The sequence below is a fragment of the Myotis lucifugus genome, unplaced genomic scaffold (genome assembly GCF_000147115.1).
Source record: "Myotis lucifugus unplaced genomic scaffold, Myoluc2.0 scaffold_311, whole genome shotgun sequence".
Lineage (NCBI taxonomy): Eukaryota > Metazoa > Chordata > Mammalia > Chiroptera > Vespertilionidae > Myotis > Myotis lucifugus.
This window is the reverse complement of record NW_005871359.1, coordinates 880,487-905,271: the sequence shown is the minus strand read 5'-3', so window position 1 is coordinate 905,271 and position 24,785 is coordinate 880,487. Positions and strand designations below refer to the sequence as shown.

Below are 24,785 nucleotides of genomic sequence, written 5' to 3'. Positions count from 1 at the left end.
TCTGTTTGCTGCCTACACACTCTCTCCAAGTAGTAGCCAGAATGATTTTTTTTTTCAAATATATTTTATTGATTTTCCACAGAACGGAAGAGAGAGAGAGAGACAGAGAGTTAGAAACATTGGTGAGAGAGAAACATCGATCAGCTGCCTCCTGCACATCTCCCTACTGGGGATGTGCCCGCAACCCAGGTACATGCCCTTGACCGGAATCGAACCCGGGACCCCTCAGTCCGCAGGCCGACGCTCTATCCACTGAGCCAAACCGGCCTTGGCCAGAATGATTTTAAAAATAAAAATTCCTATTGGATATTGTCAACTTAATACTCCCTGACACTTTCCAAAGACTTTAAAGTAAAATCTAGACTCCCTTTCTTATACTCTCATTCCTGGAACAACTTGCTCAAGCCACATTGGACCCTTGCTGGTCCCTGAATGCACCAAGCTTTATCCAACTTTTAGTTTTTGCATCTGCACCTTACTCTGCCCAGGTTGTTCCCTATGTGGCTTTTTCGGAAGCTCTTTATGGTTTCAGCTTAACTGCTTCCTCTTCAAATGGTTATTTTCTGGCTGCTCTAGCAATAGATGCTCCTCTGTCATGCCTTCTCATCCTTTTTGGTTCCCAGCATAGAGCTCTTACCATGATTTTGCAGCTACTTTTTTTGTTACAAGTTTATTGTCTCCCTAGCCAGACCTGAGTTCCACATAGGCAGAGACCTTGTCTCTCTGGTTTAGCACTTAGCACAGCACCTGGTATATAGCTCGGTAAATGTTTGCTGAATAAATGAACGAGTGGATATGTATGAATGTCAATTTGAATGTCCGTTGCTACAAGTAGCAGCAACTGCGGCGCTCCTGTAGCAGCTGCCGGGCATGTGTGTGACGCAAAGATGATTTCTGATGTGTTTCTCTTCCCTCCCCAGGAAAGGCTAACCGGTGGTTTGGGGTTGCTCCTCCCAAGTCTGGAAAAATGAACATGAACATCCTTCATCAGGAAGAACTCATTGCTCAGAAGAAACGGGAAATTGAAGCCAGAATGGAGCAGAAAGCCAAGCAGAATCAGGTGTCCAGCCCTCAGCCCCCGCATCCTGGCGAGTAAGTGCACTCTGAGGCTGGACTGGGTCTTAGAGGGTCACGGGCAGAGGGTTTTGTTTATAAGAGCAGTCGTGTTATATCTGCACCCGGTCACAGCCTGATGGTGCAAGGAGTGACACAACTGCTCTCTTTCAGGCGGCTTAGTATGTTAGGAGAGACACAAGGGGTGTGTGGAAACCCAGTGGATGGCCTGCCAGTTCTTTCACTCAGCAGTTATTTACTGCTGACGACCTGTGGGCCAGGGGTCAGAGGTATAGCACAGAGCAAAAAACCCAGACTTGTCTCTGCTCTTATGGGGCTCACATCAGGTGGGTGGGTGTATAGTACAGGTAGCTATGCAAATAAAAGCATAAAGCACCAACATTTAAAATTTCTTGATGAAGGAATAAGAAATACTCAAATTGTCTCAAGACAACCATTTTGATAATAATTCCTTTCCCACATCTTTGCTTTGTTTTACGAAGTTGTGATCAATTTTGTGTGCTGCTTTTCCAGCACTTTTTTTTTTTAAATCCTCACCTGAGGATACCAGAGTTGCCAGTGGGTAACAGGAGGCAGTGTGTTCCCACTGTAGGAGTGCAGAAGAGACTTTGCATTCTGTGTGTGTGTGTGTGTGTGTGTGTGTGTGTGTATATATATATATATATATATACACACATATTTGTTGATTTTTAGAGAGAGAGGAAGGGAGAAGGATAGAGAGAGAGAAACATTGATGAGAGAGAAACATTGAACATTGATCGCCTGCCCCTGCACGCTCCCTATTGGGGTTTGAGTCCACAACCTGGGCATGTGCCCTGACTGGGAATTGAACCAGTGAACCACATCAGCTGGGCAAGACTTTGTGAACTAAAGACCCAGGCAGAGCCAGCCCATTGAGGAAGTAGGGAAAGGCCTGTCGGCAGAAGGCAAGAAGAAGAGAGAGCCTCCCATGTGTCAGGCAGGAGGTAGCTCAGGCCGGTTGTCTTCTGCCTGTCCTGAGAAACACTGTGGGCACCCAAGAGTTTTGAGCAGGGGTGTGTGATCAGTGTGACAAAATCCAAAAATTTCAGATAAGAGGTTGACAGTCAGAGGCAGCCCCCTTCCTACGTGGTCTGAAGTGTGAACCTGTTAACCCTCCACAAAGTTTTGTCCCAGCTCCCACCTTTTCTAAGCGTCTGTGGCTTCTCCTTAAGGGTAGGATTTTAGACCTTATTCCTGTGGGAACCCAGGGTCTGGTACCTCCAGGGCACCCAGGAACATGGGGACTGGATGTTGAGAGATCTGTCAGTGGGTGGGTTCTCACCCTGGAGTTTATGGAAGGACTTTTACCAAGATGGGAAAGCCCTTGTTGTATCACATCCAAGAGGGTCTTCTGGAGGCTGTTGGATCACAGCTCCAGGATCAGGCAGCTGAAAGGAAACATCAGGTGGGTGGGTGTACAGTACAGGTAGCTATGCAAATAAAAGCATAGAACACCAACATTTAAATTTCTTGCTGAAGGAATAAGAAATACTCAAATTGCCTCAAGACAACCATTTTGATAATATTTCCCACATCTTTGCTTTGTTTTATGAAGTTGTGATCAAATTTATGTGCTGCTTTCCCTGCCTCACTATTTAAAAAAAAAAAAAATTATTGATTAACTTGAGAAAGAGAGGAAGGGTGAGAGAGAAACATCGATTTGTTGTTCTACTTATTTATACATTCATTACTTGATTCTTGTATGTGCCCTGACCAGGGATTGAGCTACCTGGCCAGGCCTCCCCGGCACTTTTTTTTAAATCCTCACCTGAGGATATGTTTTTATTGATTTGAGAAAGAGAGGAGAGAGAGAAACCCATATTGATCGTTCGCCTCCCGTACTCACCACTACTGCATCAGCCCGGCAGCCTAACTATGTGCCCTGACTGGAAATCAAACCTGAAACCTTATGGAGTATGGGACAACGTTCTAACCAACAGAGCCACCCAGCCAGGGACACCCCCCCCCATGTTGGGGTCCAACCCCAGCAGGTCCAGGGGTCCCCAAAGGTGTGGACGGAGTCAGCGAAGAAGGAATGACACGGAGACAGCCTTCAGTTGATCAGCAGCCTAGTCAGGACCTCTAGCCAGGATCTCCAGCCAAAGTTCTGGTCGGGATCTCCAGCCAAGTTCTGGTCAGGATCTGATCAGGATCTGATGTTTATTGTCTTGTTACATCTGTATTTATACCAGTCGATTTTAATCCTGTCAATTTCTATTGCAAAGGTTAGGGCGTTTCTTATCTCCATTCCAGGGAGTAAAGATTATGTAGCTTAAGCGTGATTGTTTGTAGTTAAAGTGATTAACTACCCACCTGGCACTTAGTTAAGGGGTTGTATCCCATCCCTAACCTCAGGGAAAAATCCCCACCTGGGGAAACAACCTTTCTCAGAGAGGTGACCTTGGTTAAAACACATAGCGCTAAGGGGAGCAAACATATTAAGAACAGTATGCCATATACGCCAGGTCCCTTGAAACATATGCTGTGCAGATGTTTCTTTCCTGCAGTGACTGTGTCAAGCAGCAAGGATGGACCGGCTTCCGGCACCCCCCCACACACACTTTTTAAAAGAAAAACTTCTCCCCAAATCACAACTCTTTAGAACCATCAGTTTTTAAGTTTTATTCTTTCTGAGATATAATTTACATGCTGTAACATTGAACTTTTAAACTGTATGATTTAATGATTTTTAGTATATTCACAGCACTGTGCAACTATCACCATTATCTAATTGCAAAACATTTTATCATTCAGAAAGAAACCTCATACCCAGTAGCCATCACTCCCCATTCTTCCTTCCCAAGCCTCTGGCAACCACTAATCTAGTTTCTGTCTTCATGGATATACATATTCTAGATATTTTATATGATAGGTGAACTTTTGTGTCTGGCTTCTCTTACCTAGACGTAATGCTTTCAGGGTTCACCACTTTGTAGTGTGTGTGTGAGGGCTTCATTACTTTTTTGTTGTTGTTACTGTTAATCCTCACCCAAGGATGTTTTTGCTATTGATCTTTAGAGAAAGTGGAAGGGAGGGAGGGAAAGAAGGGGTAGAGAGAGAGAAAAACATTGATTGGCCGCCTCCTGCACATGCCCAATTGAGACAGGATGGAACCTGCAACCCAGGTACATGCTCTTGACGGGGAAGGAAACCTGTGACTCTTCAGTGCATGGGCCAACACTGTAACCACTGAGCCATGCCGGCCAGGGCCCATAATTTATTTAACCAGTGTCCCTTGTTGACTACTTAGGTTATTTCCATTTTTAGTTCATTAAAACAGATTTCTAGTAACACTTAATTTTAAAGGAAAAAGTCTAGATCTGTGAGTTCCCTGAGCTTTTACTAATTATTGATGTATCTGTATGATGGATTGTTACTCGGCTTTTAGAAACACTATATATAAGGAATTTTTGAGGTTGGTACAGGATGTATGTTACAATAGAGAATGGAAGAAGGAGGGCACGTTCTATGATCACAGCCTTATTTCCTTCTATTTCTAACTTAGGGGCAAATAAAAAATATATACCAAAGTGTTAATAGTAGCTATTGTGAAGTGGAAGGAATTGAGTTTTCCTCTTTGCTTTCTATATTTTATTTATTTATTTATTAAATATATTTTATTGATTTTTTACAGAGAGGAAGGGAGAGAGATAGAGAGTCAGAAACATCGATGAGAGAGAAACATCGATCAGCTGCCTCCTGCACATCTCCCACTGGGGCTGTGCCCGCAACCCAGGTACATGCCCTTGACTGGAATCAAACTCGGGACCTTTCAGTCCGCAGGCCGACGCTCTATCCACTGAGCCAAACCGGTTTCGGCTGCTTTCTATATTTTAATTTTTCTACATTCTTGTTTGTTTATAATGAGCTCTAATACTTTTATGATAGGGAAAAATGAATTTGAATTAAGCATTCAGGCCCTTGGTTTTGCTTTTGTACTGATTTTTATATATTTTAAAAAAATATGTTTTTATTTATTTTTCTAGAGAGAGAGGAAGGGAGATGGAGAGAGAGTCAGAAACATGGATGAAAGAGAAACATCAGCATTAATTGGCTGCCTCCTGCATGCCTCCTGCTGGGGATCGAGCCAGCGACCCAGGCATGTGCCCTGACCCTGAATTGAACTGGCGACCTCTTGGAGCATGGTCCAATGCTCAACCACTGATCAACACTGGCTGGGCTTGTGCGAATTTTTTAAAAACAGATTTAAGCCCAGCCAGTGTGGCTCAGCAGTTGAGCATCGATCCAGGAAGCAAGAAGTTGCCAGTTTGTGAATCTCCAGTTTGATTGTGAATCTCTGGTTCAATTCCCAATCAGGGCACATGCCCGGGTTGGTCAATCCCTGGTGGGTGACCTACAGGAGGCAGCCAATTGATGTTTCTCTCACATTGATGTTTCTATTTCTCTATCTCTCTTACTTCCTCTCTCTCTAAAAATCAATTAAAACAGATTTTTTTAAAAAATAAAAGATTAAAAAAAATTCGTTTAAGTAAAACATACTATTTGCAAAAAAAGAGAGAAAATAAAAATATATAATCCCCCTGTAATTCTCGCACCAAGAGATTGCTTTGGGTGTTTTCCTGTATGTGTGTAATCCTCACAGAAGTGCTGGCCGATCCAGGCCCAGAAATGCAGTCACACACAGTAAAAACATACACATGCGCTGTTTTGGATAATTATAAAGTCTAGCTGAGAAGACAGACGTGGTACCCAGTAGCAGCTCAGATAATTTGTTTACACCAGGTAGGATAGGAGTTGGTGCGGGAAGAGAGCCAGTGGTTCTGAGTTGAGGAGGCTATTTGGAGTGGGAGGGTCAATAGTCCGATAGAGTTGACATCAATATGTGTAGCATTGCTTTGACTAGAACAAGATTGTTCCCACCTTACAACGCTGAAGGTAGCTCTCTGCACTCAGCAGTCCCCAAGGCACATCTGGGGGTGGGTTTTGGGTTTCACCAGGTAAGAACTTGGGTGGGTGTGGAGCCGAGACAGGCAAGGCATGCCCCAGCCCCTCCATTAGAAGTTCACCCTCTCTATATTCTGTCTTGGGTCTAGAATTGCAAACACACACAACTCTTCCGCTTCCAACAAGTTTGCCAATGACGGCAGCTTCTTGCAGCAGTTTCTGAAGTTGCAGAAGGCGCAGACTAGCACAGGTAAGTGCAGTTTCCCCATCCCATCTCCTCCTATTCAGGCTCAGGCTCATGTTCATGCTGCCTGCTCTCTCCTCCCGGGGATCCCTGACTTCCTAGAAGTGGCAGGTCCTGCCTCAGATTTGTTCTTCTCATCCCGAGTTTATTGAGCTCCCTCATTTCACTCATTTCCACACTAAACACCCAGGGAGAAAGCATGGAACCTGCTCTCAAGATGCTTACCTTGTAGGAGCAGAGACAACCCAGGTTTCAGTCCAGGAGCATGGGGACCAGGACTAAGCAGGCCCAGGGCTGTGAGACCATGGCTGTGGTCAGAGCAGCAGCTCAAGTGTGAGGAATGGGGCCCCCTTTCATAGGAATCCATGAGACATGCCAGGTGTGAGCCCTTGGGGAGCCCACCCATAACTGTGGTTGTGCAATTTACCAGTCAGAGCTTATTTTTACTTTAAAAAACTTAATGGTAAAAAATAAAATATAAGGAAGTTAATGGTGAAACAGATGACCTTTGACCTTTGTCAGGTTTCCTAGGTAACAGCTGAAAAAAAGTTTAGGCCAAATTCACCCAAGGAGAGGAAGAACAGGCTCGTCTTTATCGCAGGGTCACGGGTTATGAGCTGTGTTTGAAAAGCCCAGAATAGGCTTGCTCCAGCTTACCACTGACAACCAGAGGGAATGGTTGTAAGTTGGATGTGGGATTCAGGTCATATCTAGATAATGTATCTGTGAACCTTGATGTCCTCATCTGTAAAATGGGGTGGTGTCTTCTCTGAGCACCCACCACCCACCAGGTGCTGTGCTGGAAGCTGAGGACCCCAGCCCCCAGCGACTGACAGCACTCAGATTAGGTGGGAAGATAGGGAAAGGTGAACTGCAGAGCTTGAGCACAAGTATATGTCCTTCTCTCCCAAGATGCTCCCCCCAGCGTGCCCAGCGCCCCACCTCGAGTACTCCCCCGTGCTGGGAAGAGGCCTCCCCTCATCAGCAGCCCAGTGAACCAGGTGAAGAACTATGTGCACGCTAAGCAGCTGCCCCTGGCCAGCCGCCCTAGTGTCTTCCAATCTCCCGATGAGGATGAAGAGGAAGACTATGAGCAGTGGCTGGAGATCAAAGGTAAGGTGCGGGGGCTGCTGCCCTCCTTCTACCACCGCCTTCCAGCTCCGGGGCAGATCCACAGTCAGCAGGGAAAGCCTGGCCAGGAGAATGGGGTACTTGGGACTTCAGTCAGGTGAGGCCACTGGGGTGAGGGGGTGCAGTTAAAGGAAGGGTGTGAGGAGGGGCTGCAGTGTGGGCTTCATCCTGGGAGCTGTGGGACCCATCATCTACTCTGGGGCCTGGCCTCCAGCCAAGGCAGGGGTATCCTCATTGAGTGTTCACTTGCACTTTCCTCCCAACATGAGGAGGACCTTCCATGGCTCCCAAATCTGGGTGCATGCCCTCCGAGCCCTCTGAGGCCCAGAAGCCCATTTCTTAATGCAGTTCCTGTCCCTGCCAGTCTGAGCCAGAGGTACGAGCCTGCAGGTTGAAGAGTTCATTTTTTTGCCTGGGGAAGGACAGTTTTTGGCCTTGGGTGAGTTAGTCTAGGCCCCAAGGTGTAGGAGGGCAGAGCGTGGCAGTGGTGGCACTTCTAATACTTCTAGCCCTGTCTATATTCAGAACAAGGCTTCAGTGCCACCTGAGCCATTTGGAGTCTTAGGCTACTTCTGCCCAGGCTGGCTGGCTCAGTCATGTTATCCTGACTGAGTACAGACTGAAGTGACTGTATGGTCTGCCATAACAGCCTCTAAACTCCTCTGGCTCTGGGATGAGGATGCCAGACCGTACATCTGAGCAGATCAGTGGCGAACCTTGAAGTCTGGAACATTAGTACAGAGCCTGAGAGGATGGTGTTTCCTTCGAGAGGTGCCCTGGCAGTTCTGACTGTACCCTGCCATGAACCTCCGCTTTACAAGAGGCAGTGGGTGTCTCAAGGCCCTTGAGGTCTGTTAAGACCTGCAGTTGAGGAGGCCTCAGAAGAGCACCTGTGCTTGTAAATGGCAGCCAGGTCAGGGTCATCGTCAGGTATGCAGGAGGAGGGTGCGATCACATGTTTCTTCCCCTACCCCCAGCTTCTTGGCAGCCCAAGCAACAAGAGGAACAAGATTGGCCACAGGCTCAGTGTCTAGCCCCATTGCCGAGAGGAGCAAAGGTTCCTAGGCACTGACTGACAGCGAGAACTTTCTCTTGGGAGTTCTCATAAAGGGAATAGGAATGTATTGGCTGACAGATGCCCTCCAAAAAAGTCCAGCAAAAAGGAAAAAGCACGTTCCACATGGCTCAAAGGGGAGGCTAATGCAAACACAAAAATGTATTTTTATACCTCTGTTCCCTGAAAAAGCCGAGGTAATGATTAAGCTCATTGCAGTGAGCATCCTTAGCACCCAGATGGTGGTCTGGAAACATTTTCTCACTCACGAAAACCAGGACTTCTTGGAAGAATGGCTGGCTCTAGGTCTGGGCAGGAAGTGTATCAGATGACCTGGAGCACCCTGTTCCAGCAGATAGTGAGGAGGCCATCAAGACACCGGGGCCATGTCCAAAGGCCTCAGTACCCAGCTTGAAGAGGCTCCACCAGCCACACGGGGGACGAGTGAGCCTCTATGATGACATTAATTGCAGTGGATTGAAACCCACCCAATGTGTTTAAATCAGAGTTTGTAATGCTATTTTAAAAGAATTTTTCATCTTTGAAGGATGGAAGGGGACCAATTTATTATACTTAATGCTGGTAAATAAAGAAAAGACTTAAGCATTTTAAAAAAGGGCGGGGGTGGGGGGAGGCTGGCTATGTTTTCAAACGTCTCCCTTCCAGCCTGTGGATCGGCTCAGCCTCTGAGAGGGTCGCACACTTCTCTCCCACCCAGTGTGTCTCGTGAAAACTGTTTAGACCAACTCCCCTCTCGTCACGGTGCTTTGTGCATGGACCCGGGACGCCTGACAACCTCCTGCATTTCACCCTCTTCTTCCCCTACCCCTTTGTCCTTGTGGTCCGTAGAGAGAGTGTGCCTGTTGACTGTGGGGTGTGTGAGTTGAACCCCAGTACTGACAGCCTCCTTAAAGTTTCACCCCCAGAGGGAGTCGAGACTCGGAAAGTGATAGAGAAATTGGCCCGCTTTGTGGCAGAAGGAGGCCCCGAGTTAGAAAAAGTAGCTATGGAGAACTACAAGGATAACCCAGCGTTTTCGTAAGTATTTTTGGGAGGGGAAGGTCACTGGTACTTAATGTTCTTGCCACACAGTAGTATATGCAGACATTTTTGTAAAATTCTTGTGGTGACTGAGGCTGGCTGGGGCTGGGTGCTTGCTTGTGTGGGCCAGATGCTGTTCCAAGCACTTTATAACTTACACCAAAGGTTGCAAAAAGTCTCTAATGTGATGCGGAGACTTAATTTTGGGCTCTGTCAAGGCATCTGTGCTTGTCAGCTTGCTTTTGCATAACTTGTCTTCAGATCCTGCACAAGTCTACCCGTCCTCGTTACTCATCTTCCTTTCTGTTTTGCAAAAACACTTCTTCAGGTTTCTGCATGATAAGAATAGCAGGGAATTCCTCTACTACAGAAAGAAGGTGGCTGAGATAAGGAAGGAATCACAGAAGTTGCAGACAACCTCTCAGAAAGGTAGGTGGGTAGAAGGGGGTGGGAGGTTCTGGGGAGGTGCGTGGACAAATTGCTCCCCAGGTGAAATCAGGGTTCCTAGAGGGTGCCATGCATGGGGTAGCGCTGATGTCCTTGGTTTGTGCCCTCCCTGGCAGCCAGGGTCAAGCTAGGGCTAGTGCCACCCTTTTCACCAGTGCTCTGAAGAGGGGGGGAGGTCTGAGGACCAAGGTCAAGGTTGTATTCAGGAGCTCAGCCCTATACATGCAAAAGAGACAGAGGGAAGGTGTGCTAGCCCAGCGGTCGTCAACTGGTGGTCCATGGACCACTGGTGGTCTGTGCGGTCCAAAAGGTTGGCGACCGCTGTGCTAGCCTATTTTAACAAGTGTTAATGAATGCCTACCAACCCTAGAAACAAATGTAGTGTCTGACACTTAGGAGTGGGGCCGAGGGGGCAGAAACAATCATCTGGTGAGATCTGATGGGATGAGTGTCAGTGGATGGGGAAGAGGCTGGATGGTCTCCAGCTTTAATGAGTATCCCAGCTAGTGCTGGTGGGTGAGAGGAATTGATGTTTAGACCTGACATGGGCCACAGAGGTTGGTCTGTCGTGTCTCCTACGGCCCTTTGCCTTTGCACTGACCTCCCCAGGAGGAGGGCCACGCTCATCTCCCCATGTGACCTGGCTGGGCAGCCCCCTATAGAAAGACCAAGGTGGGGGCTCCTGTCTTCCCTCTGGGTCTGACACACACCTTCCCTTATATTATGCTGCCATGTCCCAGGCCCCCCAAGACCTATGGGTGGGAAGGGGTAGGGAGCAGGGCTCAGAATAAGTTGTAGTATTAACTGTTTGGTCTCAGTGTAATAATCTGATTCCCATTTGCCTGTTTCTCTTTGCATTGTTTCTAAAATAAACCCCTCTTGTTGCCCATGGGGTTTTTAGCAGAAATTAGGCTGTTGGGTGTGGTGAGTTGAGCTCAGTACTGACAGCCTGCTTAAAGTTTCACCCCCAGAGGACGAAGAGGTCAAGAACCTTGCAGAAAAGTTGGCCAGGTTCATAGCGGATGGGGGTCCTGAGGTGGAAACCATCGCCCTCCAAAACAATCGTGAGAACCAGGCATTCAGGTAAGGAGGGACCCACCAGAGAGTTGACCCCTCAGCCTGGTCACAGGCTTGGTGGTCCTAAGACAGGCCAGAGTCCGTGGCGAGAAGCTGGCAGGGCCGGGACTCAGTTCTAGGAATTTCTGGCCCCAGAGCCCAGCCTTGCCACCATGTGTCTACTCCCCAAGTGCACACCACTGCCTGGATTTGTCTCTGAGGCAGGTGTGGCAGGGACTTTGAGCTCTTGTGTTTTTCCAGGTACCTCATTGAGAAAGTCTCTAGCACTTGCCCGGCTCCCTTTGTAACAGAGACAGTGGCCCCAAGGTGGGGCCAGGCCAGGCCCTCTAGCAGAACCTCACAAAACTGTTTTGCTCATTGTGTGTATTCTTAGGGTCTCATTTTTACAACGAGGGGAACAGCAAGAAAGCAGGAGTGTGGTACCTCAGGCTCTGAGGAGTGGGAGTCCCTAGCCTGTGTGCAGGTTCCATGGACAGGATGGGACAAGCATCCTGACCCCCCTACTGTCCCCAGCCATGAAGTCACACCCCAGCCCTTCAGGCTAGGTCTGTTAACCCACTCACTCATTCATTGGTGGGGTTTAGCACCTCATCTTTGCCAGGGGAGTTTGGGGTGGGGGCGCAGTTGCTGTTGCAGGGTGGTACTGGCAGAGGCTGGTGAGGTGGACACTGAATCCAGCATGGGGTGATGCATCTGTGAGGACACTTTTGGCCACAAGTCCTCACCCAGTCAAGTGAGGAGATGTGATGGTGACTCTAACAAAAAGTGCAGGAGCAGCAGGCACCTGGGCTGGTTGATTCAGAGACACCATCAGGCACTCAGGAGGAAGGAAGCAAGAGTGGGTGGTAGGCAGGAGGAGGGTGTCCAGAAGGACCACTACACGGGAGTGAAGCAGTTGATATGCCGGGCACTGTGCCAGTGCGGCTGGAGTGCAGGGTGAGCGTTGATATTCCGTGCAGACAAGCTGTGGAGCCCGTCAGGGCCAGGTCCCAGGAGGCTCAGGTGTTCATTGGGAGTCTTTGGAGGGTCTGCATAGGGAGTGATGGGGCTAACCGTGCTTCCAGGATCACTGACCACAATCATAGAGGGTGATCAATCATTCCAGGCTGAGGGTTGAGGCAGAGAAGGTTTGCGGAGGGCTGCTGAGGGGTCGAGGATAGCTGTGGGGGAGTGCCTAGGATGAGAATGGACCCTGGGGAGAAGTGGCTGAAGGTGAGCTGCTGAGGGACCACAGCTGGCACTCCACGCACTGAGGAGGAATGAATGGGAGATGATTGGGTTTTCGGGCCTGGTCAGGGTGTACAGGTTCATTCCACACCGACTGTTTGATCTTCATGTGGGGTTAGGTGTGAGACAGCTCTTCTCTCCCCCAAATCAAACAGCCGCCTAGTGTACTTGCTGCTCTGGCCCTTCTGTGCCTTCCTGATTACCCCCATGGGCCGGGCACACCCCAGCAGTTGTGTGTCTTGGAAAACAATGTTATAACTGTTTACCTATTCCTTTGACCAGTCATCCCACTTCTGAATGCCATCTCCCAAATAATCTTAAATATAGCATCATCCATAGTCATGAGAAATTAATAACACATTGAATGTCCAGTCCCAGTGGGCTAAACTCCTGTAACTGCATCTCTGACACATCACTTGTGTGAGCCACCTTGTTTACAAGTGTGCTGGCCTTTCACAGGTGAGGAAACTGAGGCAAGAAGGCCAATCAGTGGAAGTGCCTTTGCTGCCACATTCCACTGCATTCTAATGAGAAAGCCTTACGTTGTTGGGTTAAAGGTTTTTTTAAAAAATCAGCATACAGAAATTAGAACCACAGCTCTGTTCAAATAAATCTGCACTGGATTAAAAAAAAGACTGGATAAAAAAAAAAGTGTTAGCTTTGGTTAAGGAGGAGGGAGAGAGGATCACTTCTATCAGGAGTGATCTAAAATCGATTATGTTCCAATTATTCATCCTTACTTCCTCCCTAATCCCTGACAACCACTGATCTTTTCACTGATTTGGCAATTTTGCTTTTTCCAGAATGTCATACAATTGGAATCATATAGGATGTAGCTTTTTCAGATTGGCTTCTTTCACTTAGCGATGTGCATTTAAGTTTCCTCCATGTCTTTTCATGGCTTCATAGCTCATTTCTTTGGGTGCACCAGTTTATCCACTGTAGGACATCTTGGTTGCTTCCAAGTTTGAGCAATTATGAAGAAAGCTACTATAAACATCTTTGGGCAGGGTTTTGTGTGGACAAAGTATCTCATCTCTTTAGGATAAATACTAAGGACTGTGATTGCTGGATAGAATGGTATATTTTGTTATTTTCTTCCAGTCTACGGCTTGTGTTCTCATTTGCTTGACCTTGTCTTTCACAGAGCAGAAGTTTTTAATGTTAATGAAGTCCAGCTTATCAGTTTCTTTTTCTTGGATTGTGTCTTTGGTATTGTATCTAAAATGTCATTGCCATACCCAAGGTATCTAGGTTTTCTTCTATATTATTTTCTAGGAATTTTATATTTTTGAATTTTACATTTAGGTCTGTGATCCATTTATAATTAATTTTTGAATGAAGGGTGTAAGGTCTGTGTCTAGATCTTTATTTTTTTTCATGGAATGTCCAGTTCTAGCACTGTTTGTTGAAAAGACTGTCTTTGCTTCATTGTATTGCCTTTGCTCCTTTGTGAAAGGTCATTTTACTATGTTTACGTGGGTCTAATTGTGGGTCCTTTATTTTGTTCTAGTGATCAGTTTGTCCATTCCTTCATCAATACCACACTGCCTTGATTACTGTAGCTTTACAGTAGGCCTTGAACTTAGGTAGTGTCAGTCTTCTAACTTTGTTCTTCAGATTATGTTGGCTATTCTGGGTCTTTTTTCTCTGAATATAAACTTTAGAGTCACTTTGTCATTATCTACAAAATAACTTTGCTGGGACTTTTATCGGAATGTCATTAAATCTAGAAATCACGTTGGGAAGATTTGACATCTTGACAATACGAAGTCTCCCTATCCATTAACATGGAATATCTTTCCATTTATTTAGTTCTTTGAATTCTTTAATCAGAGTTTTGTAATTATATTCATACAGATCTTTTACATATTTTGTAAGACTTATACCTAAGTATTTCATGTTTTTAAATGATAATGTAAATGGTATTGTGTTTTTAACTTCAAATTTTACTTATGCATTGCTGGCTTATAAGAAAGTGATTGACATCTGCATATTAACATTGTACCCTGCAACCTTGCTATATAATAGCTTATTAGTTCCAGGAGAGAGAGTGAGAGAGCGTGTGTCTATTTTTTCCTGTGTTTTTTTGTTTTTATGTAGACTATCATGTCATTTGCAGACAAAGACAACTTTATTTTTTCCTTCTCAATTAGTATACCTATTTCCTTTTCTCATTTTTTACATTTGTTAGGACTTCCAGTATGGTGCTGAAAAGCATTGATAAAATGGGATATTCTTATCTTGTTCCTGTTCTTAGTGGGAGTTTCCAAGTTTCTCACCATTAAGTATGAGGTAGCTGTGGGTGTTTTTATACATACTCTTTATCAAGTTGAGGAAGTTTGCCTCTAATTCTAGTTTATTGAGAGTTTTTATCATGAATGGGTGTTGTATTTTATCAAATGCTTTTTCTACAGCTATTGATATGATCTTGTGATTTTTATTTTTTTAGCCTATTGATATGATGAATTACATTACTTGATTTTCAAATGTTAAACCTGCCTGGCATAAATCCCACTTGGTCGTGATGTATGTAATTGTTTTTAACATTGGTAGATTCAGTTTGCTAATGTTTTGTTGAGGATTTTGGCATCTATATTCATGAGAGATGTTAGTCTGTAGTTTTCTTGTAATGTCTTTGTCTAGCTTTGGTATTAGGGTAATTGAATGAATTAGGAAGTATTCTTTCTGCTTCTCTTTTCTGAAAGGAACTGTAGAGAATTGGTATAATTTCCTCCTTAAATATTTGGTAGAATTCATCAGTGAACTCCTGGGCATGGTGCTTTCTGTTTTAGAAGGTTATTAATTACTGGTTCAATTGTTTTGTTAATCTTCACCTGAGGATATTTTTCCATTGATTTCTAGAGAGAGTGGAAGGGGCAGTGGGAGAGAGAAACATCAATGTAAGAGACACATCGATTGGTTGCCTCTTGCACAGGTCCAGGGATCGAACCTGCTAACCAGGTATGTGCCCTTGACCAGGAATCAAACCCGTGACCCTTTGGTTTGCAGGCCAGTGCTGTAACCACTTAGCAACACTGGCCAGGGCTGGTTCAGCTTTATTTATTTTTTAAAAAATATATATTTTTATTGATTTCAGAGAGGAAGGGAGAGGGAGAGAGAGATAGAAACATCAGTGATGAGAGAGAATCATTGATCGGCTGCCTCCTGCATTCCTCCCACTAGGGATGGAGCCCACAACCTGGGTATGTGCCCTTGACTGGAATCGAACCCAGGACCCTTCAGTCCGCAGGCTGACGCTCTATCCACTGAGCCAAGCTGGCCAGGCCTGGTTCAACTTTTTTTTTTTTTAAATATATTTTATTGATTTTTTTTTTTTTTTTACAGAGAGGAAGGAAGAGGGATAGAGAGTTAGAAACATCGATGAGAGAGAAACATGATCAGCTGCCTCCTGCATACCCCCCACTGGGGATGTGCCTGCAACCAAGGTACATGCCCTTGACTGTAATCGAACCCGGAACCCTTGAGTCCACAGGCTGACACTCTATCCACTGAGCCAAACCAGTCAGGGCCCTGGTTCAACTTTTTAAAAAAAGTTTTAAATTCATTTCAGAGAGGAAGGGAGAGGAAGAAAGAGATAGAAACATCAATGATGAGAATCATTGATTAACTGCCTCCTGCACACCCCCCACTGGGGATCAAGCCCGCAACTCAGGCATGTGCCCTGACCGGGAATCAAACCGTGATCTCCTGGTTCATGCGTTGATGCTCAACCACTGAACCACACCAGCTGGGATGATTCAACTTTTTAAAATAAAAATAGGCCTGTTTGTGTTGTCTGTTTCTTCCTGTATGAGTTTTGGCAGATTGTGTCTTTTAAATAATTAGTTAATTTCGTGTGTGTTATCAAATTTTTGAACATAGAGTTGTTCATAGTAATTCTTTATTATCCTTTTAATGTTTGTAGGATTTGTAGTGATGTCCCCTATTTCATTTTTGTGATTAGTAATTTGTTTTCTCTTTTTTCTTAGCATGGCTAGAGGCTTAACAGTTTTATTGATCTTTGTTTCCTCTGTAATTTTTACAAAGGTCACTTACTGGGTTTTCTAAAGGGTGTGTGCATGCTTGTATCATGACCCAGGAGTGCAAAGAGGATGCTGCCATTTCCTTGTCCTTCCATCCCACCCTAGGTACCAATGTTAGTGTGTCTGGGGGGTCCTTCCACCTTTCTCCTGGCTCTATTTAGACACATAGAAACAGTCTACAGGGGTTTTTTCTGTTGTCTTTCATACAAAAGAAATTTTACAGCATCCTTGAGCTTGCATGTTGCTTTTGTAATCCTTCAGGTTTGTGAGTGCAGGTTTAGCCCCTCTTGTTGAGGGCCATGTGACCTGTGATGTACACAGATCTTGTTACATGGAGATGGGCTATGATTCTTCCCTCTCATGTGGAACCCAGAGGTGGGACTAGGGCTCAGGACATGTATAGTCTAAGACCGTGGTCAGCAAACTGCGGCTTGCGAGCCACATGTGGCTCTTTGGCCCCTCGAGTGTGGCTCTTCCACAAAATACCACATGTGGGCGCGCATGGACAGTGCGATTGAAACTTCGTGGCCCATGTGCAGAAGTCGGTTTTCTGCCTGGGCGAGTCTATTTTGAAGAAGTACTGTTGATATTTGGCTCTGTTGACTGATGAGTTTGCCGACCACTGGTCTAAGAGATAACAGGCAGGTGCAGAGGGAGCTGCAGGCTTTACCAGCTCTGAACTCAGTGCCACCTGTTCCTACCTTGGGGTGGGGGAACTACCCCTTAGGGGACTGAGGAACTTGTGGCTTCCAGCAAGGCAGGGACTTTTGCCCTTGGGTTGGAGTCCAGGTCCCCATTTGTTCCTATGTTAATTGTCTTTGTTTTGGCTCTGTTTGCTGTTGGCACCTCTCACAAGTGCATCAGAAAAACACAAGTGTTTGAGCTGTGCGGTTTAGGGCAAATCTTGCCCTTTCTGACACCAGGTGTCTCTCACACCTCAGGATTTCTAGTGCTCCTCTAGGACAGCAGGGGAAGAGCTTCGCAGAACCTGGGGCAGGTCTGAGGGAGCCCACCCATTTTCCTTGGAAGTAGTGTATCAATAACTGTGTGACAGGCACCCGATAAAGTTGTGGTGGGGGTTGGGGTGGCCCTCAGCATTGTGACAGGCTGTGGCAGGCCACGTTATTTTTTAATTTTGGGTCACTAGAGCCAGCAGCCACTGAGGCCTGGCAGTACAGGAGGTCATAGTGGAGACTTTGAAGAGACCCTGGCTGACCTGGGGGGCTTGCACAAGACCCATGCTACCCCTGCCCCAACTGACAGTGTGCCCTTCCACTCTTCTTTGCAGCTTTCTGTACGAACCCAGCAGCCAGGGTTACAAATACTACCGCCAGAAACTGGAGGAGTTCCGAAAAGCAAGGGCAGGCCCGACAGGCACCCAAATGGTGCCGGAGCTCTGCCCTCAGCGCAGACCGCCTCCTGAGATCCTGTCCGGATCTGTACCCCTCACTGCTGCTTGCCCTACTTCATCTGCCCCCTCACCTGCTGTCAACCCAGCTCCAGCTGCCCATGGAAAGCCAGCCACTACAGCCACTGTGAAGAGGAAGCGAAAGAGCCGATGGGGGCCTGAGGAGGAAAAGGTGGAACTCCCACCCACCGAGCTGGTGCAGAGAGACGTGGATGCCACCCCCTCACCCCTGTCAGGTGGGCTTTTTCAAGAAGTCTGGCATCGAGTTGTCAGGGTTTATCTGTGTTGTATGTAGCAGGTGTCAGGACTTCCTTCCCTTCTGTGGCTGAATAGTATTTCAGTGTGTGGATGGACTACACTTTTGTTCATCCTTTATCTGCCAATAGACACGGGTGGTTTCCACCTTTTGGCAGTTGTGACTAGTACTGCTGTGAACACACATATACAAGTACTATTTGGATCCCTTATTTCAGTTCTGTGTGTATACCTAGGAGTGGAATTGCTGGGTCATATGGTGATTCTACATTTAACTTTTATTTTTTTAATATATTTTATTGATTTTTTACAGAGAGGAAGGGAGATGGATAGAGAGTTAGAAACATCGATGAGAGAGAAACATCGATCAGCTGCCTCCTGCACACCTCCCACTGGGAATGTGCCCGCAACCAAGGTACATGCCCTTGACCGGAATCAAACCTGGGACCCTTCAGTCCGCAGGCCGACGCTCTATCCACTGAGGCAAACCGGTTATGGCGTACATTTAACTTTTTAAGGAACCACCAAACTGTTCTCTACGGCGGGTGCATCATTTTACATCCCTCCAGCAATGCACAAGAGTTTCGATTTCTCCACATCCTCGCCTTATAGTCATGCCAGTATAAACTGGGATCACATTGTAGTTTTTGCATTTTTCTAGTGACTAATAGTGTTGAGCATCTTTCCATGTGCTCGTTGGCCATTTGTATAGCTTATTTGGAGAAATGTCTATTTTAGTACTTTTCCCATTTTTTAATTGGGTTGTTTGTGGTTTTGTTGTTGAATTGTAGGAGTTCTTTGTGTATTCTGGATATTAACTCCTGTTATATATATTATTTGCAAATATTTTCTCTCATTCTTTGGATCGTCTTTTTACCCTCTTAATAGTATCTTTTGATTCACAAAAGTTTTAAATGTTAATGAAGTTCAATTTAATTTTTTGTTTGTGGCCTATGATTTTGGTGTCATATTTAAGAAACCATAGCCAAATCCAAGGTCATGAAGATTTGACCCTGTATTTTCTTCTAAGAGTTTTATAGTTTCAGGTCTTTTTTTTTTCCATGAGTGAAAACTTTATTGCTCCAACACTTTACATGAATGTCACCAACACCTCATTGGGGCAAATATATAACAAGCACAATCATCTCAACTTCTCAACTAACGCACTGTACAGACGCTTCCCAGGCCTTACTCCCAGCACGACTGGTGCATTTCAGTGGCAGCAGCTGCACTTGCTTGAGCCTCCTTTGCAGGTGCAGCCTTGGGCACACTTGGCACAGCCCGGGGAGCAGCAGGAGCAGCAGCTTTTTCGACATGTTTTACAGTTGCAAGATGTGCATTTGCAGTTGTCTCCACAGATGCATATTCCTTAAGACAAGCAGGAGCATTCCCTGGGGTCCATGGTCCAGGTGCTGTCTGTGCTGGAGAAGGGAGGTGTATAATTTTAGGTCTTAAATTTAGGTATTTGTTACTCCTCACCCGATGATAGTTTTTTCATTGATCTTTAGAGAAAGTGGAAAGGAGGGAAGGAGGGGGAGAAAGAAACATCTATTGGTTGCCTCCTATATGCGCCCCAACTGGGGCTGGGGATCAAACCTGCAACCCAGGTACATGCCCTTGACTGTGAATCGAACCCAAGACCCTTGGGTGCACAAGCTGATGCTCTAACCACTGAACCACCAGCCAGGGCTTAAACGTAGGATTTTATCCATTGATCCATTTTGAATTACATTTTTTATTGATTTAAGAGAGGAAAGGAGAGGGAGACAGAGATAGAAACATCAATGATGAGAGAGAATCATTGATTGGCTGCCTCCTGCATGCCCCCTACTGGGGATCAAGCCCACAACCCAGGTATATTCCCTGACCAGGAATTGAACTGTGACCTCCTGGTTCATAGATTGGCGCTCAACCACTGAGCCATGCCAGGCAGGTTTAAATTAATTTTTATATCTGATATAGGGTAAGGGTCCAACTTTATCCTTTTCCATGTGGATATCTAGTTGTCCTAACACTATTTGTTAAAGAGACTGTTCTTCCCCCATTAAATGGTCTTGACACCCTTGTCAAATATCAGTTGACCATGGATGTAAAAGTTTTTTCTGGGCCCTATTCTATTACACTGGTTTGTATGTCTATCTTTACACCAGTACCTCACTGTTTTGATAACTGTACCTTTGTGGTAAGTTTTGAAATCATGAGTGTTTTCCAATTTTGTTCTTCTTTTTCAAGCTTTGGCTATTCCCTGGAGTCTCTTGAATTTTCATATGGGTTTTCAGATAGGCTTTTTCATATCTGCAAAAAAAACTGTTGGGATTTTGATAGGGATTGCATTTGAATCTGTAGGTCACTTTTGGTAGCACTGACATGTTAACAATATTTAAGACTTCCAATCTGTGAATACATAGGATGTCTCTCATTTACTTAGATCTTCATTCATTCATTCTAACATGTAGTTTTTGTTTTATAGTTCTTGCATCTCCTTGTTTAAATGTGTTCCTAAGTGGTTTATTCTTTTTGATGCTATTATAAGTGGAAACTTTTTAAATTTAATTTTTGGATTATGTGTTCTTAGTGTATAGAAATACAACTGATTTTTGTGTATTGATTATGTATCTTTCAACTTTGCTGAATTCATTTTTCAGCTCTAATAATCCTTTTGTAGATTCATTAGGGATATAAGATTATGTCGTCTGCAGATAGTGACCATTTTACCTCTTCCTTTCTAATTTCAATGCCTCATCTTTCTTCTTCTTTCCTAATTGCTTTGGCTAGGACCTGCAGTGCTATGTTGAATGCAAGTGGCAAAAGTGGGGATACTTGGCACTGCTCCTTATCTTAAGGGAAAACTTTCAGTCTTTCACCATTGAGTCTATATATTGTAATCTTATTTGACTTTAAGTATATTTTGTCTGAGACTAGTATATCCTTCCCAACTCTCTCAGTACTATTTACATGGAATTTTTGTTTCCCATCCTTTTACTTTCAACCTGTTTGTATCTTTTTATCTAAAGTGAGTTTCTTGTAGATGACATATAGATAGATCCTATTGTCTCCCTTAAACTTTAAAGTACTTAACATTCATTCTTGTCATAGAAAGCCTTCTGCATAGGGCTCTCATATAGTTCAAAGCCCCCACAGACCTTCTTCAAGGAGGGATTGAGGTGCAGTCCTGGGGTCACAGAGCATCTGCATTTGGTTCTTGCTGGCAAAGCCCCAGCCATGGGGAGCTGGAGCACCCAGCTCTCTTCACTTTCCCAGAGGATCCTCTCCACTCATCTGCCTGGCTTCTCCCCCAGAAACCAACACCCAGATGGGCCATCATAGCATCTTCACATGAATCAGTGCTGCTCGAGCTCCAGCCAAGCTCCGAAGCTGATGCCAAATTAAATGCTGTGAGGACAACTGGCTGCCTCTCCAGAAGGAGCTAAACAGAGCCACACAGCTGAGTCTTACACCAGACGCCAAACCTATGTATGTCTATACTAGGTGTCTGTCCTCCACAGGATAGACTTCCATGAGCCAGTGTTTGTGCGTGTGCACACACTCTCGTCTCTGCTCTAGCTCTGCAAAGTCCTCACCATGTCACCCATTAGCCATATGACCTCATTTGAGGCCCCTGACCTCTGAGTTCTGGTGTTGGTGTTTACAACATGGGGATGTAGGGCCTACCTGGAGAGGGCATGTGGGAATGAAATTGGGTGCACATGACAGTGCAAGGTGTGACTCGTGTGGTCCTCATGTGACACGAGAGACTAACAACTGATATGAGGGCTCTGCTGTGCGTGCTCCAAGTGCCTCAGGTGTTGTCAATGAGTGGATTCTGCATCGCACACACAAGAGCAGGGCCAGGCCCATGTGTCCATCACTGACTGACCTGTGTCTTGTTTCCAGTTCAGGACCTCAAGGGGCTAGGCTATGAGAAGGGGAAGCCCGTGGGTCTGGTAGGCGTCACGGAACTGTCAGACGCCCAAAAGAAGCAGCTGAAGGAGCAACAGGAGGTAAGGCCAGAGGGTGGAGCAGGCTCCACAGCTGCTGGTGGCAGATTGTCCCCCCCTCACCTATGGTGCAGTGATCACAGTCAGCAGAGAGGCTCCTGGGCAGGCTGGTTCCCCACCAATACCATGCCAACCCCACCGTATAGCTGGGCCCAGAGCTCAGGCCTCCTCATGCTGGCCTGTCATCCGCACAGCTGGTGCTCAATAACTATTCCACATAGTGCCTGTGGGCTGTTCCCACTCAGTAATCTTAAATTTTCCATCCAGTTCCCTCCAGTATCCAGTCCAGGACAGGCCTGGCTAGCACTGGGCGCCCTGAGTGGTGTGAGGGCCACTCAGCTGGTAGTGGGCAGTGTTGGGGTGAGGGTCAGCTTGGCCTCTTTGCTGCTTCCCTGGGGAACTAGAGGCACTGGCCTATCAGTTCTTGGGGACGCCTCACCCTGGCCACCTCCTCTAGGCCAGGGCTCTGTCACATCACCCTTAACATTCCTAGGGATAAGGAGCCCAAGTTGCCCTCATTTAGTCCATGATGATGATGCCTGGTTCTGAGCAAGACACAGAGGGGCCTCTCTCATCACAGGGACATGGGGAGATTCAGTTATGTGGTGCAGGCCCTGTCATAGTGTGTGCTCCCCACAGATGCAGCAGATGTACGACATGATCATGCAGCACAAGCGAGCGATGCAGGACATGCAACTGTTGTGGGAGAAGGCACTGCAGCAGCACCAGCATGGCTACGACAGTGACGAGGAGGTGGATAGCGAGCTGGGCACCTGGGAGCACCAGCTGCGGCGCATGGAGATGGACAAGACTCGGGGTACTCGGAGGTTTCCAGCGGGGGGTGGCTGGAAGCCCCACTTACCTGTTGGCCTATAAGACCTTGCACACAAGACTTGGCTTTTCTGTGCCTCAGTCTTCTCAGTAGTAAAAGGAGTGGTGCAGGGCTGTCCTGAGGGAGCAGGGTTCAGGTCAGGGTCTTCCCCCAGCTGCCTCCCTCTCTCACAGCCGCGCACCTCTTCCTTCTTTTACCTTTTCTATCTCTCCGGACAGAGTGGGCTGAGCAGCTGACGAAGATGGGCCGGGGAAAGCACTTCATTGGAGATTTTCTGCCACCAGATGAGCTGGAGAAGTTCATGGAGACCTTCAAAGCCCTAAAGGTGAATGGGGAGTCCCCAGCCATCAGCCCTGCTGTGGGCCTGTCCAGCAGGCAGCCTCTTCACACACAGGAGGAACCAGGCCCTCTTCCACAGGAGGCATCTGTTCCTGGCAGACGTCCATTTGGGGAATTCACAAATAGCTCAGCTGCCACTTTAGAAACATTTCCTGGGGCTTTGGGAAATCCTGCTTCCAGTGAAGCCAATTCATGCAATAGGAGGCACAAGCCCCCGTGGACTGGGCTCCTCAGAATGAAAGCTCAGCATCCTCCTCTGCCCATAGAGAGACAGCTGACTGGCACAAGCCTCTCCACCTAGTTGACCATGGCTGCTTTTTCACACTTTGTGTGACAAATTGCCCTCAGAAGCTGAGCTTTTCTTTGTAGGTGAATCATTAATCTTGCCCATGGTAGAGGAGGCCTGTGTGACTGTCACCTTGCCTTTGACTTGGTTGCCAGAGAGCACTAAGTGTGACCATGGGAACCCTGAGGAGGAGGAACTTAGTCTGAAGTGGAGGACAGAAGGGCTGATGGTCCCAGCTAGTGGCCAGTGAAGCCAAGGGGCGTGTTTGGGCCCTAGGGGATGACAGCTGCTTGGTCATGCAGGAAGGCCGTGAGCCTGACTACTCGGAGTACAAGGAATTCAAGCTGACGGTGGAGAATATTGGCTACCAGATGCTGATGAAGATGGGCTGGAAGGAGGGTGACGGTCTAGGCTCAGAGGGCCAGGGCATCAAGAACCCAGTTAACAAGTGAGTGTGACCCTTGATACAGGGTGGGGGTGAGGGAGTATCCCAAACTAGTCCCAGGGTCTGGGTCTAGTCCTGCCCCTGGGCCAGAGTCAGGCCTAGCTGTGAACTATGGTGGCCAGCCCAGCTCAGGCTCTTCCCTCCTATGTGTCCCACTTAGCTGTTCTCCAGCCCAGCACAGCTTGCATGGCCCCCACAGCCCCACTTTGAGCTGCTGCTGCTGCTCCTAGGCAGGCTGGTGGGCTAAGCCTTCCTGCCCCAGCTTAGGCTGGGCATCTGCTCTCCTGCTGACACCAGCCTGCTTTTCTGCTCACATTCTGCACCCTCCCTCATCCCCCACAGGGGCACAACTACAGTGGATGGCGCTGGTTTTGGCATTGACCGGCCAGCAGAGCTTTCTAAGGAGGATGACGAGTACGAGGCCTTCCGGAAGAGGATGATGCTGGCTTACCGCTTCCGGCCCAACCCTCTGGTGCGTGCATTCCCATCCCCCACATTCCTCTGGTGTGGCCACTGGTTCCTCACTGTCCACAGTAGTGGGGTGGTAGTGCTGGTAACAGAAGTGTCCCTCCTCCCTTAGTTCAGGTCTCACCAACAACCCCCACTACCACTCCACCTGCATTTGAGCCCCTTCTTCCTCTCCAAAGCCAGCCATCTCAAGGAGTGAGCTCAGCTGCCCCTAAAAGGTTCTGGGTGGGAGGAGCTGCCATCTGTCTTTAGCATTAATGCACTCCCTTTTTATCTTATTGCCTCCCACAGAACAACCCCAGGCGGCCTTACTACTGAGTATTCTGGAGAAACACAGAAACATACTTTCCAGACAACCAACCAAGCATTCTTGGACTGTAGAATGTTTTGGACTGCATTTCTGCCCGCCCTTTCCGTTGTCTCAAGTGTCATGCTATGTATTAAAGTCCCAATGCTTGCCCACTGTGGGAGCCTGGTCGTGCCATCA

General features: G+C 46.7%; 1 protein-coding gene and 1 pseudogene across 4 annotated transcripts in view; one reads left to right on the top strand and one right to left on the bottom strand.

Annotated features, from left to right (window-relative positions):
- SUGP1 (SURP and G-patch domain containing 1) overlaps window positions 1-24,785 on the top strand; it is a 26,169-nt gene extending 1,384 nt beyond the window's left edge. Inside the window, exons 2-14 of one of the 4 annotated variants that reach the window (XM_006100405.3) lie at window positions 921-1,092; window positions 6,150-6,250; window positions 7,157-7,357; window positions 9,344-9,467; window positions 9,799-9,899; window positions 10,877-11,000; window positions 17,556-17,911; window positions 21,825-21,931; window positions 22,568-22,745; window positions 22,979-23,085; window positions 23,688-23,833; window positions 24,173-24,302; window positions 24,590-24,785. In XM_006100405.3, the coding sequence (XP_006100467.1) occupies window positions 921-1,092; window positions 6,150-6,250; window positions 7,157-7,357; window positions 9,344-9,467; window positions 9,799-9,899; window positions 10,877-11,000; window positions 17,556-17,911; window positions 21,825-21,931; window positions 22,568-22,745; window positions 22,979-23,085; window positions 23,688-23,833; window positions 24,173-24,302; window positions 24,590-24,616 (1,874 nt within the window). In that variant the 3' untranslated portion in view covers window positions 24,617-24,785. Of the gene's footprint in view, window positions 1-920; window positions 1,093-6,149; window positions 6,251-7,156; window positions 7,358-9,343; window positions 9,468-9,798; window positions 9,900-10,876; window positions 11,001-17,555; window positions 17,912-21,824; window positions 21,932-22,567; window positions 22,746-22,978; window positions 23,834-24,172; window positions 24,303-24,589 lie in introns of those variants that run through there. The other 3 variants (XR_002832058.1, XR_002832057.1, XM_023763983.1) reach the window with 3 other exon arrangements.
- On the bottom strand, window positions 19,144-19,491 carry LOC102417012 (annotated as a pseudogene).